The sequence below is a fragment of the Lagenorhynchus albirostris genome, chromosome X (assembly GCF_949774975.1).
Source record: "Lagenorhynchus albirostris chromosome X, mLagAlb1.1, whole genome shotgun sequence".
Classification (NCBI taxonomy): Eukaryota; Metazoa; Chordata; class Mammalia; order Artiodactyla; family Delphinidae; genus Lagenorhynchus; species Lagenorhynchus albirostris.
The window spans coordinates 1,089,653-1,104,167 of record NC_083116.1 but is presented as its reverse complement, the minus strand read 5'-3'; the positions used below and the strand labels follow the sequence as shown (position 1 = coordinate 1,104,167).

General features: G+C 59.0%; 2 protein-coding genes across 7 annotated transcripts in view; one reads left to right on the top strand and one right to left on the bottom strand.

The window, feature by feature from the left end:
- Window positions 1–1,981: 1,981 nt before the first annotated feature.
- G6PD (glucose-6-phosphate dehydrogenase) overlaps window positions 1,982–14,515 on the bottom strand; it is a 13,028-nt gene continuing 494 nt past the window's right edge. For 2 of the 6 annotated variants that reach the window (XM_060137695.1, XM_060137698.1), the window contains exons 2-13: window positions 13,574–13,701; window positions 6,343–6,380; window positions 6,154–6,262; window positions 5,414–5,631; window positions 4,449–4,607; window positions 4,236–4,361; window positions 3,890–3,983; window positions 3,425–3,611; window positions 3,102–3,337; window positions 2,937–3,013; window positions 2,762–2,854; window positions 1,982–2,661 (exon numbers count right to left, since the gene is read on the bottom strand). In XM_060137695.1, coding sequence (XP_059993678.1) covers window positions 2,571–2,661; window positions 2,762–2,854; window positions 2,937–3,013; window positions 3,102–3,337; window positions 3,425–3,611; window positions 3,890–3,983; window positions 4,236–4,361; window positions 4,449–4,607; window positions 5,414–5,631; window positions 6,154–6,262; window positions 6,343–6,380; window positions 13,574–13,701 — 1,556 coding nt within the window. In that variant the 3' untranslated portion in view covers window positions 1,982–2,570. Of the gene's footprint in view, window positions 2,662–2,761; window positions 2,855–2,936; window positions 3,014–3,101; window positions 3,357–3,424; window positions 3,612–3,889; window positions 3,984–4,235; window positions 4,362–4,448; window positions 4,608–5,413; window positions 5,632–6,153; window positions 6,263–6,342; window positions 6,381–10,346; window positions 10,488–13,573; window positions 13,702–14,267; window positions 14,420–14,515 lie in introns of those variants that run through there. The other 4 variants (XM_060137696.1, XM_060137697.1, XM_060137699.1 and 1 more) reach the window with 4 other exon arrangements.
- IKBKG (inhibitor of nuclear factor kappa B kinase regulatory subunit gamma) overlaps window positions 10,238–14,515 on the top strand; it is a 22,595-nt gene continuing 18,317 nt past the window's right edge. Inside the window, exon 1 of the mRNA XM_060137702.1 lies at window positions 10,238–10,362. The gene's annotated coding sequence lies outside the window, so the exon portion shown is untranslated. The remainder of the gene's footprint in view (window positions 10,363–14,515) is intronic.

Sequence of the window (14,515 nt, the reverse complement as noted above, 5' to 3'; positions counted from 1 at the left end):
GGGCTCTGAGCACCAAGACCCCAGCGGGGTCAGGAAGGGCTCCCTGCACCTCCGTTTATTTGGTTTTTATCCCGAAGGTTTGTGGTCATCCTCAGGCCCGGATTTTGAGGGTTTGAGGTCCCAGGACTGGGCCGGGGACGCGGCTGTCCCTTCCCCGGGAGCAGCACAGCGCCCCTGGCGGCTAGCAGAAGGCCAGGCTGCAGCTCCGAGGACCCGCGCCACCGCATTCTGGGCCACCATCTCGGGGTCTGGTGCCATCCTGGGCCTTTCGCAAAGCCTCACGGGCACGCGGCTGCACCACAGAGTCAAGGGCAGGACCCTCTGTAGCCACGCCGGAGCCAAAGTGAGTCCCTGGGCCCACACCATCAGCTCCCGGCGAACCTGAGCGACTTACGGCCCCTTCTCCAGGCCACAGGCATCGGGAGGACCAAGGCCACTGCCCGTCCCCCCGCCCCCAGGCTGAAGCCTGGCCTGTAGTCCTGTCCACGTGGGGCTTTCTCAGCTGCTCTGCATGGACCTGGGCCAGGAGGCACTGCAGGATCCGGATTCCAGCCGCCCCTGTCCCAGAAAGCACCCCCCCGCCACCCCGTCCCCGTTCGCCTAGGTCTACGTGAACTCTGTGGTCTCCCTCCCGCAGAAGCCGGATGGAAGCGGCGCGTTCTCTGGTTACAGGAGGGGTCGGGGAGAGCGGGGATGGCACCCGAGGACGCCGCTGTGTGCAGGCTGTGACTCACACCCTAGCTTGTGGGACAGGAGGCGGCCAGCCCCCACTTGGGTTCCTTCTCGTCTACTTACCGTTCCTGCAGAGTCCTGGGCGGGAGCCTCAGCTCTGCCCCCAGCCCCGGGGGCCGTGCGGGGGTTAAGGAGAGCTGGTTGTCAGCGTCAGGCTGAGGAGAGGCCTCCGTGATGGGAGCGAAAAGCCCTGGACAGTTGCCTTCAACAGTGGGGGTGGGGACAGACGGGCCACAGGCCCAGCTGGAGGGAGGAGCCACTGGCCAGGTTCTTGCCAACGGCCTGAGGGCCTGGCCCCGCTGCCACAGAGCGTCCCGACACGGGAGCCCTGAGCCCTGCCAGCTGTGAGGCCCTGAGGCATGGAGTCTGCCTGCCTGGGGCACGCATCGGGCTGCGGGCTCGTTCTGTACCAGCATCTGAGTCTTTTGTCTGTTCGTTTGGTTTGGGTCAGCCTGCTGCTCTCCCCGGAGCTCAGTGAAGAGCTGAGCCGGTGGCAGGGGCAGGACAGACGCCCAGGGAGTGTCCTCTTATTCAGAAGTGGGGTGTGTGCAGACGTAATCAGATCAAGGTGAGGTCATCCTGGAGGAGACTGGGCCCCAAATCTAATATGACTGGTGTTCTTGTAAAGGGAAAACAGAGTGAGACAGACACACGAAGGAGAATGTCACATGAAGACACAGAGAGACCGGAGCGACGGGTCTACGTGGCCAGCTGAGCCCCTGGAGGGCGCTGGTCCTGGAGCTCAGCCTGCCGGCCTCCGGCACTGGGAGAGGATACCTTTCTGTTGCCTTAAGCTTCCCTGCGTGTGGTGCTTTGTTACAGGGGGCCCAGGAAACACAGGCAAGGGAGGCTGGTGAGGCCAGCTGTGCACCTCTCCACGGTGCCCAGGGTGCGCCCTGGACTTGCCCCTCCCCCTTGGCATCTGTTCCCGAATCCCTTAGCCACTCCTTCCTAAATACTTGTCGCCTCAGTGGGCCGGCAGTGCTCCTGAGTGCCCTGGCTGGGGCAGGGGCACTGCCTGGGGAGGGAAGGGGAAATGAACGTGACTTGTTCTTGTGCCCAAGGTGGTCTCGTGACGAAGTTCTAGGGTGCGGAGCAGAGAGGAGGGGAAGGCCGGGCTTGGTCAGGACTGAAGGATACCCACGTTCCCGCCCAAGCCAGCGGTGGAGGGAAGTGGGTGGCAGGGAGAGGCGAGGGCTGGGGCCCATGGTCGCAGGTGGCAGGAAAGAAACAACCAGGGGACAGGCAGGCCTGTCTGCGGATTTAATGGCAGGGGACTGAGCCGGGGCATCCCACCTGCCGCTTCTGCTTTTCTGGTGGCGAGGGCACCACCTGAGGGCGGGGTGAGATGGGGCGGCCGTGGAGTGCTGAGTTAGGGTGGCCGCGGGAGCTGTGGGGGGCAGAAGGCCACTCGGGAGGCCCGACACAGGTGCGCTGCTGGGCCCTTCCAGCACAGAGGTCCCTTCCAGTGGGGAACCAGGAATGTCAAGTGGCGCTGAGACTGGGCCGCGCCTGCCCCCTTCCCCTGCGCTCCGAGGACCTTGCCCCCCTGCTGCCCACAACTGCAGCCCTCCTTCTCCTTCCTCCAGGAGGGCTCAGTCTGGGGGACAGAGGCTGGCTCGGGTGGGGATGGTCACAGTGCTGGGTGGCAGAGGAATGAGACTGGGCCCAGGGGCGGGTGGCGTGGCCCGAGCCCGGGCGGGAATGTGAGGCTAAGGGCTGTGGTCCCGAGTCCTCCAGAGGCGGGTCCTCCCGAGGTGGGTCAGGCGGGGGCGGGGAGGGGGTGGTGGCGGCGGGGGAGCACGGAGAGGCGGGGCGGGGGTGGGCCCGGCACAGGGTCAGAGCTTGTGCGGGTTCACCCACTTGTAGGTGCCCTCGTACTGGAAGCCCACTCTCTTCATCAGCTCGTCCGCTTCCACAGGGCCACGGCTGGGAGGGGGACAGGTGGGGGGAGAGGTGAGGAAACCCTGAGCCCCAGAGTCCCCCTCCCCCATCACCCCCATCACCTCCCCCTGCCCGGCCCCCGCACCTGCCGTAGACGTAGGGGATGGGCTGGGCCTTCTCGAGTTCGATCTGGTGCAGCAGAGGAGTGAAGATCCGCCAGGCCTCCCGCAGCTCGTCACTGAGGGGACAGGGGGCGGCGATGGGGTGAGTGGCGGCCCAGAGGGAAGGAGGTGGGGAAGGGGGGAGGGGCCACCCCTCACCTGCGCACGAAGTGCATCTGGCTCCCACAGAAGACGTCCAGGATGAGGCGCTCGTAGGCGTCGGGGAGCTTCACGTTCTGCCAGCGGACAGGCGGGAGGGAGTCACCGAAGCGCGCGCCCCTTGGAGCCCTGGACGCCACCCCCTCCCCACAGGTGGGCACCCACCTTGTATCTGTTGCCGTAGGTCAGGTCCAGCTCCGACTCCTCGGGGTTGAAGAACATGCCAGGCTTCTTGGTCATCATCTTGGTGTACACGGCCTCATTGGGCTGCACGCGGATCACCAGCTCATTGCGCTTGCACTGCTGTCGGAAGATGTCCCCGGCCACGTCGCAGAACTGCAGGCGCACCTCGGCCTTGCGCTCGTTCAGGGCTTTGCCACAGCGCAGGATGAAGGGCACCCCTGGGGGGACAAGGCCAGCCTTGGGGGGCCGTTCGGGTGGATGAGGGGGCCAGGTCCCACCACCGCGGGCCCAGCGGCATCACCTACCATCCCACCGCTCGTTCTCCACGTAGAGGACGACGGCCGCAAAGGTGGCTGTGGTGGACCCCCGGGGCACTGTGGGGTCATCCAGGTACCCTTTTGTGGCCTCTCCCTCTCCGTTGGGGTTCCCCACATACTGGCCCAGGACCACGTTGCTCGCCTGCACCTCTGAGATACATTTCAACACCTTGACCTGGGGAAGAGCCAGGGAGAGGGGCCCCTTGGGTAACAAGGACAGCAGGTGCCAGGAACCATGTGACTCCGAGGGGTGGCCTTCCTGGACGGGTGAGTGGCCCAGATAGTCAGGAGGCTCCGTCATGCAAGGGCCCTCTGGGGCCACCTCAGCCCACCCTCACTGTTTCTGAAGGAGAAGCTGAGGCCTAGAAGGTCAGTTCTGGGACAAGACACCTGGGGCTCAGGGCTGGTTGCTGCAGAAGGGGGAGGGGCCTGGGAGGGCACAGCTCCACCCACCTTCTCATCGCGGACGTCATCCGAGTGGGTGGAGGCGGGCTTCTCCATGGCCACCAGACACAGCATCTGCAGGAGGTGGTTCTGCATCACATCCCTGGTGGGAGGAAGGAACGGACAGTGAGCTAAGGCCTCTCCTTGTTGGCCAGGTTCTGGGGACTCAGGGCCTTAAACTGGGCTTGTTTCCTGATCCCCCGTGTCTGCCAGGTCCCCTTAAGGCAAAGGAAGAAGACCGTGACCATTCCTGACTGCTCAGACACTCCTGCTGCCAAAACAGGAAGAGGCGACCCTGCAGGGTGACGGGATGCCCGCCCCCCCGATCTCCCAGGAAGGGGAACCAGGCTCTCACCGGATGATCCCAAATTCATCGAAGTAGCCCCCACGACCCTCAGTGCCAAAGGGCTCTTTGAAGGTGAGAATGACGCAGGCGATGTTGTCCCGGTTCCAGATGGGGCCGAAGATCCTGTTGGCAAACCTGCAGGAGGGGCAGGGTGAAGGCTGGTGGGCGTCCGAGGGGGCAGCAGCAGGGCCCCCCAGCACCCAGTCCTGGCCCCGGTCGCACCTCAGCACCATAAGGTTCTGGACCATCTCCTTGCCCAGGTAGTGGTCGATGCGGTAGATCTGGTCCTCGCGGAACAGGGAGGCGATGTGGTTGGACAGCCGGTTGGAGCTCTCTAGGTCCCTCCCGAAGGGCTTCTCCACGATGATGCGATTCCAGCCTCTGCGGGAGGCCAGAGCTGCGTCACTCCCACACCCTCCCTGGGGACCAGGGCTGAGCCCCTCATCCCCCTCCAAAGCCCTTTCCCCAGGGAGTGAGGGCAGAGCCTCCCTGCCGCCGCTCCGCAGTGAGATGAGCCAGCAAAGCTCTGCCGGGCCGGCCCTCCCCCGGCCTTGGCACGGAGAACACCTCCTCTCCTTCCCAGCCCTCAGCGCCACGCTCAGAGCTGACTGGCTGGTGGCTGGAAGGAGCGCCACTGGCTGGCTCTGCTCCCTCCTGGGCCCCGACCTAGTGAGAAAACGGGGAGGGGATGCCAAAAGCAGAGCCACCTCCATGGGTTTTAATGTGGAGAAAGATCCCTTATTCCTCACGGAAAGTTAATGTGAGACAAAGTGAAACCGACATGGCCGTGGCTTTGGAAAAACGACAGAGCGCTGAGCTGCTGCGGCACAGGCAGCAGGGTTCCCGTGGACCAACGCCGCCCTCTGGTGGTGGTCGAAGGGACCCTGAGAAACGCCGAAAGCTAGAGTAAGCGACCGGCAGCAAGAGTTTCGTGGAGCAACACTGCCACCTTGTGGTGCTAGGCGGGACTGCTGCCAGGGACAACGGGATTTCATACGGGGGATTTGGAAGGTAAACACGGGTGGTAGCATTTTCAGTAAAGGCTGTTAGAGAACTACTCTTACTCCTATTGCCTTCTTTGGAGAGGTAATTCATGGCAAGAACAAACACGGGACATCTATCTTTTTCAGACTCCCTAGATCGGTCGGCCCAGGAGGCAGGAAGGGAGGGTGAAACAGCAGTCTTACGTCTGGCTCATGCAGGTTTCGTGGATGTTCTTGGTGACAGCCTCATAGACAGTGGGGGGCAGGGCCAGGTAGAAGAGGCGGTTGGCCTGTGGCCCCTGGTGGAGAGCGTTCATGTGGCTGTTGAGGCGCTCATAGGAGGCTGCATCGTTGTACTGGCCAGCCACGTAGGAGTTGCGGGCAAAGAACTCCTCCAGTTTGGGCTTCTCCTCCGGGGCAGCCTAGAAAATACGGACACAAGGATGTCGGACCGGCCCCTCCCTCCCTCCCTGATCCCATAGGCAGGGTGGGCTTCCTGAGAAGTCAGCCATCCTAGCCCTGCACTGGGCTCACTCCCATCTCGTCGGCTTTGCACACCCATGGGGGCGGGGGCCGCGTGACCTAAGACGGAAGCCAGAGTTCAGGAAACTTTGACCTGGGAGACAGATCTCTCTCCAAAGTCATTCCACCAAAGTATGGTATGTTGAGAAAAGTCAGGCTTGCAGCATTTCCATGGTGGAGGGGCCACAGGGTACAGTGGGGAGGAACTGGTGAGCCCAAGTCAGAGGGGGCTGGGAAACAGGGGTCTCAGGCTGGCATCAAGGAAGCAGTGGGAGCAGGTGGGGAGGAGTGCCAGGCTGAGGATCGCTAGGGAGGAAGTGGCCCCGGCACAGGGGCGAAAGGCTGGGCCTGGGGGGAGGGAGGAAGGGCATCTGCGATGGGAGGCGGGTGTGGCACGTATGGAGACCCCAGAAGCCACTCACTTTGAAGAAGGGCTCGCTCTGCTTGCGGATGTCAGCCACTGTGAGGCGGGAGCGGGCATAGCCCACGATGTAGGTGTCTTCGGGCAAAAGGCCATCCCGGAACAGCCACCTGAGGGCAGAGCACAGCTGTGGCGAGGGCGAGGGCAAGAGGACCGTGGGGGGCAGTGAGCAGTGGGGGAACAAGCTTACCAGATGGTGGGGTAGATCTTCTTCTTGGCCAGGTCACCCTGTGGCAGAGAAAACAGGCATGGTTAGGAGCTGAGGACATGCCCTAGATCATCTCCCCCCAGGACACCCGGGTATCCTTGTCCTGCCCCTGTGTACAGCCTGAGCAGCTTGAACTAGAGCCCAGCCTAGCCCTTGACCCTGACCCGACAGTGCTCGCACACTGCCGGGGGCACTTCGAGGCAAAGAGACCTCGTGCTGGCCAGGAGGCAACCACCAACCCGCTGGTTCCACGATCCACAGACCCCAGTCTCTGGTCGAGCAGGCAGAACCAAAGCCAACACAAGATGCCCGCTTCTAAACAGCTCATGGGCTAAAGAAAACCCTAAATTCCCTGGAACCGAATGGCAATGGAAGTAGCACACATCAAATGAGACATGACCTTAAATGCTTAGGTTAGCAAAAAAGAACGGCTGGAAGCTGCTGAGCTCAGAATTCAATTGAAGAAGTTAGAAAAAGGACAGCAGAATTTTAAACCCGAACAAATTACAAGGCAGAGAACAATGAAAAATAAAAATGAATAAAATGGAAAACAAACCTAAAGAAAAGATCAAAAAGCCGAAAGTTGGTGCTTGAAAAAGACTAATCGAAACAGACAGCCTTCTGGCAAGACTGGTTTTTTAAAATAATTAATTAATTAATTATTGGCTGCGTTGGGTCTTCGTTGCTGTGCGTGGGCTTTCTCTAGTTGCAGCGAGTGGGGGCTACTCTTGGTTGCTGTGCGTGGGCTTCTCATTGTGGTGGCTTCTCTTGTTGTGGAGCACAGGCTTCAGTAGTTGTGGCTCACGGGCTCAGTAGCTGTGGCGCAAGGGCTTAGTTGCTCTGAGGCATGTGGGATCTTCCCGGACCAGGGCTCAAACCGTGTCCCCTGCACTGGCAGGTGGATTCTTAAACACTGCGCCACCAGGGAAGTCCCAAGACTGCTTTTTAAACAGGCACCAAGAATTAGGAGTGCAGTGGGACAAAACTACCGATGGGAAAGACAGAAGAGAGGTTTATGAACAACCTTACTGCATGTCTGACAACTTACATGAAATGGACACATTTCTAGAAAAATCCAATATACCAAAACGGAGCAAGGGACCTGAGCAGGCAATGGTTATAAAGGAGACAGGATTGCAGCCACAGCCTTCCCAACGAGACAAGCCTGGCCCTGATCCTGGCACAGAAAGCTCTGCCAGCGGGTCTCCCAGGAAGAGAGAACACCAGTCTGAGGCAAAGCCTGCCTGGGAAGCACCTGCTGAGCCATGTGATGGGGCCCCAGAACCCTGCGGCTGGAACCTCTGAGAAATGCACACAGGAGGCCCCAAGCCCATCTCGCCCATGTACGCAGATACAGATGCAAAATTTCTGCAGAAGATACCAGCAAACCCAATCATGCAACGTCAAAAATGGAATATGTCAGAATCAAGTTGGGGTCATCCTGCAAACGGAAGGTTGGTTTGATGCTGAAAAGCAAAAAAAAAAAAAAAAAAAAAAAAAAAAAAAATCACTGAAATTCACCACATTAACAGATTAAAGGAAAAAAAGCTGTAAGAAATCTGTCTACTCCTTTTGATTTTTCAATCTAGCAACCTTGCTAAACTCACCAGATGTAGATAAAGTGTTCCAGACATCAACATCTATCACAATAGGACCTCTTACCAAACTAGGAATAAAAGGGAACTTCCTTATCTTGATAAACAGCACCTATAAAAACTCTCACAAACATCATATATTGTGGGGAAATGTTGAAATAATCCCCTTTAAACAGCCAGGAGCAAGAAAAGAGCGCCTGCCATTGGCTGTTTATTCAATGCCCCACCAGAAGCCCTGACAGCGGCAGGTGGAGAGCAGACAAGACGTGAGGACGGGAAACGAAGAGCCACGCTGGCCCTCTTTGTAGCTGACAGTCTGTCCGTTAAAAGAAAACCACCTCAAAGCAAGCTACAGGCAAATTATTACAATTAATGAGATTTTAGCAAGGCTGATAGATTTAAAAAAATCAACAGATGGGAGTAGAAACAGATTTCTTAGGACACAGAAAGCAGTAATCAGAAAAACGGATAAATGAAGGTTTCAGCAAAATTAGAAACTCCTGTTCACCATAATACACTACTAAGAAGGTGAATAGAAAAAAAGAAAAAAAAGAAGATGAATCCACCCAAAGGCTCAAATCCATCAACAGGGGATGGACAGGCAGCATCAAGGGGTGAGCCGAGGGGTTCCCTGGCGGGCCAGTGGTTAGGGTTAGGGCTCCTGCTTCCACTTCAGGGGGCCTGGGTTCGATCCCTGGTCGGGGAACTAAGATCCTGCAAGCTGTGCAGGAGGCCAAAACAAAAACAAACAAAAAAGGGATGAGCCAGTGACCCACCCAGCACATGTGAATCTCAAAATCATAATGCTAAGCCCCAGCCCCAGACACAAGACTAAATACCCTGAGCTCATTTAAGTGAAGCTTTAGAAAAGGCAAAATGATTGCACGGTGATGGAAGTGGCAGCCGCGGTGTTCCAGAGCAGGACGTGGACCACCGCCCAAGGCCTTCCTGGGGAGGTGGGAACATCCTCTTTGCTAATAAAGGTGTGTGCACCTTTACAGTGAAAATGGGTGCCTTTCAACGTGTACAAGTTTTACCTAAAAATAAAAAGACTGAAAAGAATAATAACCGAGCAGAGGGTGGGGCCCGGGTAGCCTGAGCGCTTAGCTGTTGACTTGTGTGCGCGTGAAACTTTCCAAAGTAAGAGCAAGGGTATGAACACACAGTAACTGTGGGCAACAATATGGTCATCCCACGAAGGTGACAGAAGACTCACTAAAATGTCACTAAAAAGTCCCTTCTCTCCACTCCAGTTCAGTCGCCGTGGCCACGGCAACATGCGTTAATTTGGTGACCTGACAAAGGAATTCTCCACTCAGGTGGAAGAGGCTTCCAGCGAGGGCATGGCTGGGGGGGTGGGGTGGGGGGCAGAGGAAGCCTGCGGGGCACAGCAGGCCACCCTTTCATGCGCCCGCCCTGTAATCAGGGAGGGCCGCTGGGCGGAGGCGCTGGACTCACCCTGGGCAGGAAAACCACCTCCAGAGATAAGGACCCAAATCTTCGCGGCAAAATGACCTTAGGAGCCACGTAACCACTGGACGGGTTCTATGAACCACTGCAGAACGGAAGCCGCGTGACCAGAAGCGAAGCAATTCCAACCTGATTAAAATCCCTGCCCCCTAGACAGGCAGTTAGGAAGGCACTTGGGGGGCTCCTGGGTGGTGGTGGAGGTCGGGGCGGACCACTTATGAGACTCAAACGTTCGCGTTCCTCCTGTCCTTGGCTTCAGCCTCCAACTCCCGGGCTGAGCCGACCTCTGCATGCAGACAAGCCCAGGTGTCTGTTCCACCCCAGGTCACCACCTCCAGGCTCCACTGGGACCCCGACTGCCCGAAGTGGGCGGTTCCCAAGCCAGCGTTCCCCATGCTGCTGCCCCTGCCCATGTCTTGCCAACTGCTCAGAACTGATCCCCCATGTGCCTGCCATCTTCCATGGGAGCCACGGAGACAGCAGTGCATCAAGGTCCGGCTCCGACCCCCAGCCGAGGCCTCGAGCTGCCCCCGAGCCCAGTAGCCCCCAGCTGCGGCCCCCTCCTCCCAGGGCCCATCGGCGCCTGCTTCCTGCTTCTCCATCACTGGGACCGGGCCGGTGGGAGACTCCACTCTGGTCCCCGGGGCTCGGTGGGCCCCGTCTCCTCCCGGGCTTGTCGGGGACTGGCCGGGAGAAACGACCAGCACCACGGCCCACAGCCACCTCCCGCCTTCCTGGCCAAGTGGAATGTTTGCTTCCGATCAAATTCCAGCAGGCTGCCCGCCGGGCCCGTCCTGCCTGACTCACGGCGCCCCACACCCCACTGCTCTCGCTGGTCCCTTTGGGATTAACTAGCGATAGAACCTGCTCGCCTTGTTCAGCTCAGCCCTGCAACCAGTGGCCTGTTGGGCTCCGACTCACCCGACGGAAAGACGAGGTAGGACCCAGGACAGTGGGGGGCAGGGGCCCGGGGAGGCCCACCCTCCCCACCAGCCTGGGCTGGGCTCCTCTGCCAGGACCGCTGTGGGAAGAGAGCATGCTGCACATGGTGGGGGCGACGATGGGGCTCCTGAGGACCACAGCAGGGAGGGACGTGCCTGGGGACACATGGTGATGTAGCAGGAGAAGCAGTACCTGATTCAAATTTCCAGCTGTCAGCAAAGGGCCGTGGGCCGCCACCTGCCTGTCACCGCCCAGGTCTGACCTCAGTCTCCAGTTTTATAAACCCTCGGTCTCGGTCTCGGAGGCTTTTAGGGTGGAGGGGCGCGGCAGAGAATGCAGAGGCCGGCTGCCAGCTGGAGGCCAGGAAGGGGTGGGCTATCCCTGTCCCACTAGGGCCACCCGGGTCAAGGATCGCCCAGGTCCTGGGGTGGAGCGCAGCTCTGCGGGGGCCCAGCTGGATCCCAGCCACTGGGGTGAGACCCTGGGGCTGCTGAGGCAGGCTGGGCTGCAAAACCAACAAAAGGGCCTCACTCCTACTCCCTGGGGCTCATGAATCATCAGGCCTTTGGGGGAGTGCCAGAGTCATCATGACACAGCAAGAATCTTATCGCCCTAAGAGGGGAGGCAGCCCAGAAACACCCTGAGGAGACGGAGGGCTGAGGCTGCCAGATCATGCCGTGCACAGGCCCATCACTGGGATGGGACCTGAGCACCGATCGAGCCCACGGCCCTCGTGGTCCAGGTGGGGAAACCGAGGCCCAGACAGGCGAGGGACGTGCTGAGGACCATGCAGTGAGCCAATCTTGCCCGAGGGGGCTCCCAGTCCTGTTCTCTTTCTCTCGCCCCGATTGCTCTCTCCGTCCACTGTGGGGGGAAAGCGGCTCCGGCCTGGGAGAGGACACATGCGATCTGCCAGGCCCCAGGTTCCTCTCCCAATGCTGGTCTATGAGGAGAAACTGAGCTCTTTCATTCCAGAGCTCTCTGGACTGGGACAGTAAGTACCTCCACTCCCTTCCCAGCCGAGGGTGGGAGTCCTGAGAAGGGAGATAGTGGTCTCAGAGCAGGGAGAAGAGAGTGGCTGAAAGCCCATCGGTAAGACCACAAGCCAGCCTCAGGACACGCCCAGGAAGGAAGCTGGGCATGCGGGCGACGGTTGGGTAAGTGGCCCAGGGAGGAGAGGGGGCAGAGGACGGCCCCGCAGCCCAGCCTGCTCCAGGGGCTCTGCGTCCGCTCGTCCTTCTGAGAGGAAGGCTCTGTTCCATGGCCCTGGGAACATGAAGGCCTGGCAGTGTCTGCTGTCACATGCACTCACCTTGGGTTCCGGCCCCCAGCACAGTTCCCACGAGGAGGGGGGGGAGGGAGGAGGGAGGAAGCCTCCCAGCTGGGCTAGGTGGGAGCTCTTCTAGGTGCTGCCCTTGCAGGGACACCCCCCCGCACCCGGAACAGGAGGAGGGAGAAATACACAAGGGCTCTTCCTCAAGGACCCTCCTCCTCCCCCACTCCACCCTGCTGGAGCGGCACTTCCCACTTCTGCTCTAGAAGCCTCTGGTTATTGCTCCCACAGCAGAGGAGAGCAAAGGGGAACCCTACTGTTGGCAAAGAAACAAAGTTGCCTAAGCCCAAGCCCATCCCACATGAAGGCAGTGGAGTCACAGAATCAGCTCAGCAGAGCCCCAGGGCCCTCCACACTTGTTTCAAAAGACCTCAGTTATTAAGTGGAGACAATGAGGTTCAGAGAAGGAAAGACACCTGCCCCAGGCCACAGAGCAAACTTGGATGCTCTCAATGAGGTATCTAAGTGTTGAGGGCCTGGGGTCATATGCCATTTACTGAGGCCTGGGACCCTCTGTTAGAGCATCCTGTGACAGGCCGGTATGGGGACGGGGCAGGGGGGGGGGACGGGGGGAAGGAGGAAAAATAATCCTGAGTTACTTTCTCCCCCAACCTATTTCTTAGACAAGGTCCCAGGTGTTAAGGTTTCTGGCTCCTCTAAGGGGATGAGGCCGGGGCCAGGGTGGGGGCCAGGTCTGCTCCGTTTGCTCCTCCTGGGCACCCCCCAGTCCTGGGTGACAGGCAGTCAGGGGACAGTGTTTGGGGTGACCTTCCTTCCCTCCCACTGGCAGAGCCCTGCATTCTGGCTCGCTTTTCCAAGTTCTGAAGAGAATCACAAAACTGGCAGGAGGCAGGCTCTGCAAAGCACGGTGGTGTGTTACGACACATGAACGAAGAACTGAGTTCCTCCAGAGCTGAGGGGACAGTGGTGTGGAAGTCACAGAGAGACAATGTCTGCTCCGTCAAGAGCTGACTAGTTTGGGTAGAACTCTCGCTTGAGGTTTATATAATAAGTTGCCAGCAAAGATGCTCATATCATGGGTAGCAGATTCTTGGTCAAGTCCACGGTGAAAAGTGAAAAGAGAAAAAAGACCACTTTCACTTTGAGATGAAACCTTGACAGCTCCCCAGCCCCTGCTCATGTCTTACCACTGGGTAGATCTTGTTTCCACACGGCACGTGGGGAGAGTGCTTCCGTCAGGGGTCATGGCTCTCTGAGGACCCACCCTCCCTCTCCTGTTCCCCCACCCTCATCACGTATGGTCAGCGTGCTTTACTTCTGACTTTGCTTCTACTCTTTGGCCTTTCTGATCAGAGAAAAGTGGCAGTTCCACTGGCTAGACAATGGGGCTGGTCTCAGTTCCTCAGCAGGCCTTGGAAGCTGGGGCAAAGAGATGGTATTTCAAGAAAGGTTGAGTGTTTTTCCTCAGGGAACTTGACAGTAGAGAGATAAGGCAGAGACCCAGCCTCGAATCCTACCTCTGGATCTAACTGTGTGACATCTGTCAAGTCAGAAACAGGTTTGGAAAACATACTCCCAGAATGAATCGCTTCCCCTGTTTGCATATCAGTTTTCCCTGTGGAGGAGGAAGTCCAACCAGACAGTCTCTAAGGACCTCCCAGCTCCAGGACATAGGTCTACAGTCAATGGCTGCACACGGACTTCAGAAATGCCTCGCGGTGTGTGTATACTGGGTGGTGGCAGGAGGAGTGGCACATGAGCAAGGGCAACAGCGAGAGCCCAACCGAGCAGAGCCCGAGGGACCCGACGACAATCAGTTGGGAAAGCCCAGGTACCTAAAGGGAAGGGAACTGAAGCAACGTCACGCTCTAAGTCTGCTGATTCTACGATGTGGGGCCTGGGGGAGACTCACCGATGCACCCATGATGATAAAGATATGCGTATCAGCCTGATGGAAGGCATCGCCCTGGTACAGCTCTTCCCGCAGGATCCCGCACACCTGGGTCCGGCTCAGAGCCACCTGCCCTGCCATGATGCTCTCTGGTGGAAGAAAAACTGGTTAACAAGGCAGGAGAACAGAAGAGCATTGAGAAGCTGGCCCCTTTCTGGAGGGGTCCTTTGGGCTCTCACCCAGCTGGTGCCTGATTATTGAAACCACTCACTGTGAATGGCTGGGGAGCAGGACGTTTGGGAGGTTAGAAACTGCTGGCCCTGGGCTCTGGCCATACTCTCTGGGCAACCTTCTTTCATGGTGTATGTTACCAAATTACCCAAAGCATTAATGAATTCCTTCTAGGGCCTCCGCTCTGGGGGACTGAATAAAACCCTGCTGTAGCATTGTACGACCTGCTTAAGACTATCTCACCCGGGGTTCAGGCGGAAACTCCACAATGAGCTGGAGCATGCTAGACTGTGCAGCTGATGGAGTGTAGCTCCAGCCCTCCTTCTGCCACGCTGCGAGACACCGGCAAGCCCCGTGTCCAGTGTGGCGGGGGGGCGGGGATGTAGGGGACTGTAAGATCGGCTAAGACCCTCTCGATTTTGCCCCGTTCCCAAGTATGGGAAATCAAAGTGCCTCGCAGCGCCGCGACCGCCCACTCAGTTACCTGTGCTTCGACGCTGCCACCCGTTGCGCTCGCAGCCCCGCAGTTCCCGGCAGTTTCCGGGGGCTACTCCCCGCCGGCCCATTTAACCGGCGGGGGCGGGCACCTGGTCTGAGCTGACCAGCCTCAGGCGAGACGCGCGGGTGGGGCCTCTGCAGGCCCCTCCCTCGAGGGGCGGGGAGGGCCAAGGGGCGGGCAGGTGCGCGCGCATTCCAGGCCGCCCCCCCCCCCCCCCCCAGCAGACCCTGTGC